At 40.2% G+C, this 1,740-nt stretch overlaps 1 protein-coding gene across 1 annotated transcript in view; it reads left to right on the top strand.

Moving 5' to 3' along the window:
- LOC119592391 (major facilitator superfamily domain-containing protein 12-like) overlaps window positions 1-1,289 on the top strand; it is a 49,907-nt gene extending 48,618 nt beyond the window's left edge. The window contains exon 11 of the mRNA XM_037941212.1: window positions 418-1,289. Coding sequence (XP_037797140.1) covers window positions 418-671 — 254 coding nt within the window. The 3' untranslated portion in view covers window positions 672-1,289. The remainder of the gene's footprint in view (window positions 1-417) is intronic.
- The last annotated feature ends 451 nt before the right edge of the window (window positions 1,290-1,740 follow it).

Here is a 1,740-nt window from a genome sequence, read left to right as displayed (position 1 = left end):
ACGACGTTTTTCGGTTTTAAATTAGTATTAAAGATGATGAACAAGACTGTCTACATTCTTGTCATTCTTTGGTTGCCAGGATGCAGGTTTTCTGAAGTGCACAGAGTATGAATTTTAAGAATGTATAAAATTGGATTTCGGTGATTGCGATTTTCTCTGATTCTCTGAATTCCCAATTTTATCGTTAGAAATGGCCGCTGGGTGATAATTTTGTTCAGTGAAATTTTAATGTACATTCAGCATTAGGCTAAACAACATATTCTGTATTCCTATATAGTTATGGAGTTTTGCTTATTATGAATGATAAAAGTAAGAACTAACCTTTGAAGGCTAAATTTTATTTTACACTACTGTTAAAACACAGCTTAAAAAAGGGATTTTTTTTGTGACTAATGACCGCATTGTTTACACCCGCAGGAGAATCGGTTGTCCTGGACATCCTCGAGGAGCCAGACGCGCCCGAAGAGGACGATGGAATCGACAACCCCGCGCTGACCATCATCTCCGACGGCAAGATCCCGATGGACGTCAAGCCCAACGCGTGCCAACTCAGAGCCGAGGACAACCCCAGCATGTGCCAGCTGGGCTTGAAGGACGTCCCCGCTCTGTGCCCGAAAGGATCAGGAAACTCCGAAAAGGCAGAAGGGCTAGAAACCAAACGCGACGGATAGATATACAGTTATAAAATAGCATATTAAGATGTGCAGTGCTAATGCAAACAGAGAAAAGACGCACAGGCGCATTAGTCAAGATGACATTTCCAGTGAGGTACGATCGCCTAATGCAGGTTAGGAGAAGGCGGTTGTATAATGGTTACGTAAATGACAAAAAACACTATCTCTCTGATAAAACGGCAGAAAAAAACAACCACACATGAAAAGATGAGACAACAGTTTCGAAATCCTAGATTAAAGAGGATCTCGGAACTGTTGCCTCATCTCTGAACCTATTTTGTGATTAAGATTTTTTTTCTGCCGTACTGGTCTCGCACTGATATAACCCGGCCGTGATCATGTGCTTTTCTACACCAGGACACCGTGAAGTGCCTAGGATCTTGGTGAGGTGCTAGAAACTACGTACGGGCTATCAGTTAGTACCAGCACACGACCAAAGCTGTGATCTAGAAATCTGAGAAGCGGGAAATACGTGAATCAGCAGCACAGTTAGCCATTGGATATGTAATCGTACTGTTGACGGCATATTGACTGTTTTTCTTCTCTGTGTTATGTACGCCCTAGTGATTTGTTTTATTTCTTTTTTAACATTAAAAGAGCATCATTCTACATACATACCTAAAATTTAATACTTACGTTGGCCTCGAGATTGATAAGCTATCTGGACATAACACTCATTTTTTATCAAGTCAACCAGCAGGACAAGGTGAAGAAACTTCACATACAAAACATTTCTGTGATGAAATATAGATGACTTCCAATGTGTTATTTCTTCCAGTAGATGGCTTGAAAATGGTTATCGCTTTGTAATGGTGATAACGCTAGGTCTTTCAGAATATTTAGGTAACGGTACTAGTAGATAGGTTAACCACTTTCATACCGTAACATCAGCTTTCTCAACATTTAATCTTTATTAGCTTTACCTCATTCACTCATACTTTCCATGTCATGCAGATTAAGCGAGTTATCAAGTATCGTTCGCAAGGAATTAGTTCGATAGTGAAAGCTTTTTCATTGACACTCATGCACGCGTTCATTCTTTCTCATACATCGCTCAACAACAGAT

Source organism: Penaeus monodon, chromosome 30 (assembly GCF_015228065.2).
Source record: "Penaeus monodon isolate SGIC_2016 chromosome 30, NSTDA_Pmon_1, whole genome shotgun sequence".
NCBI lineage: Eukaryota > Metazoa > Arthropoda > Malacostraca > Decapoda > Penaeidae > Penaeus > Penaeus monodon.
Note: the sequence above shows the minus strand (reverse complement) of the source record. Positions and strands in the feature narration are given on the sequence as shown.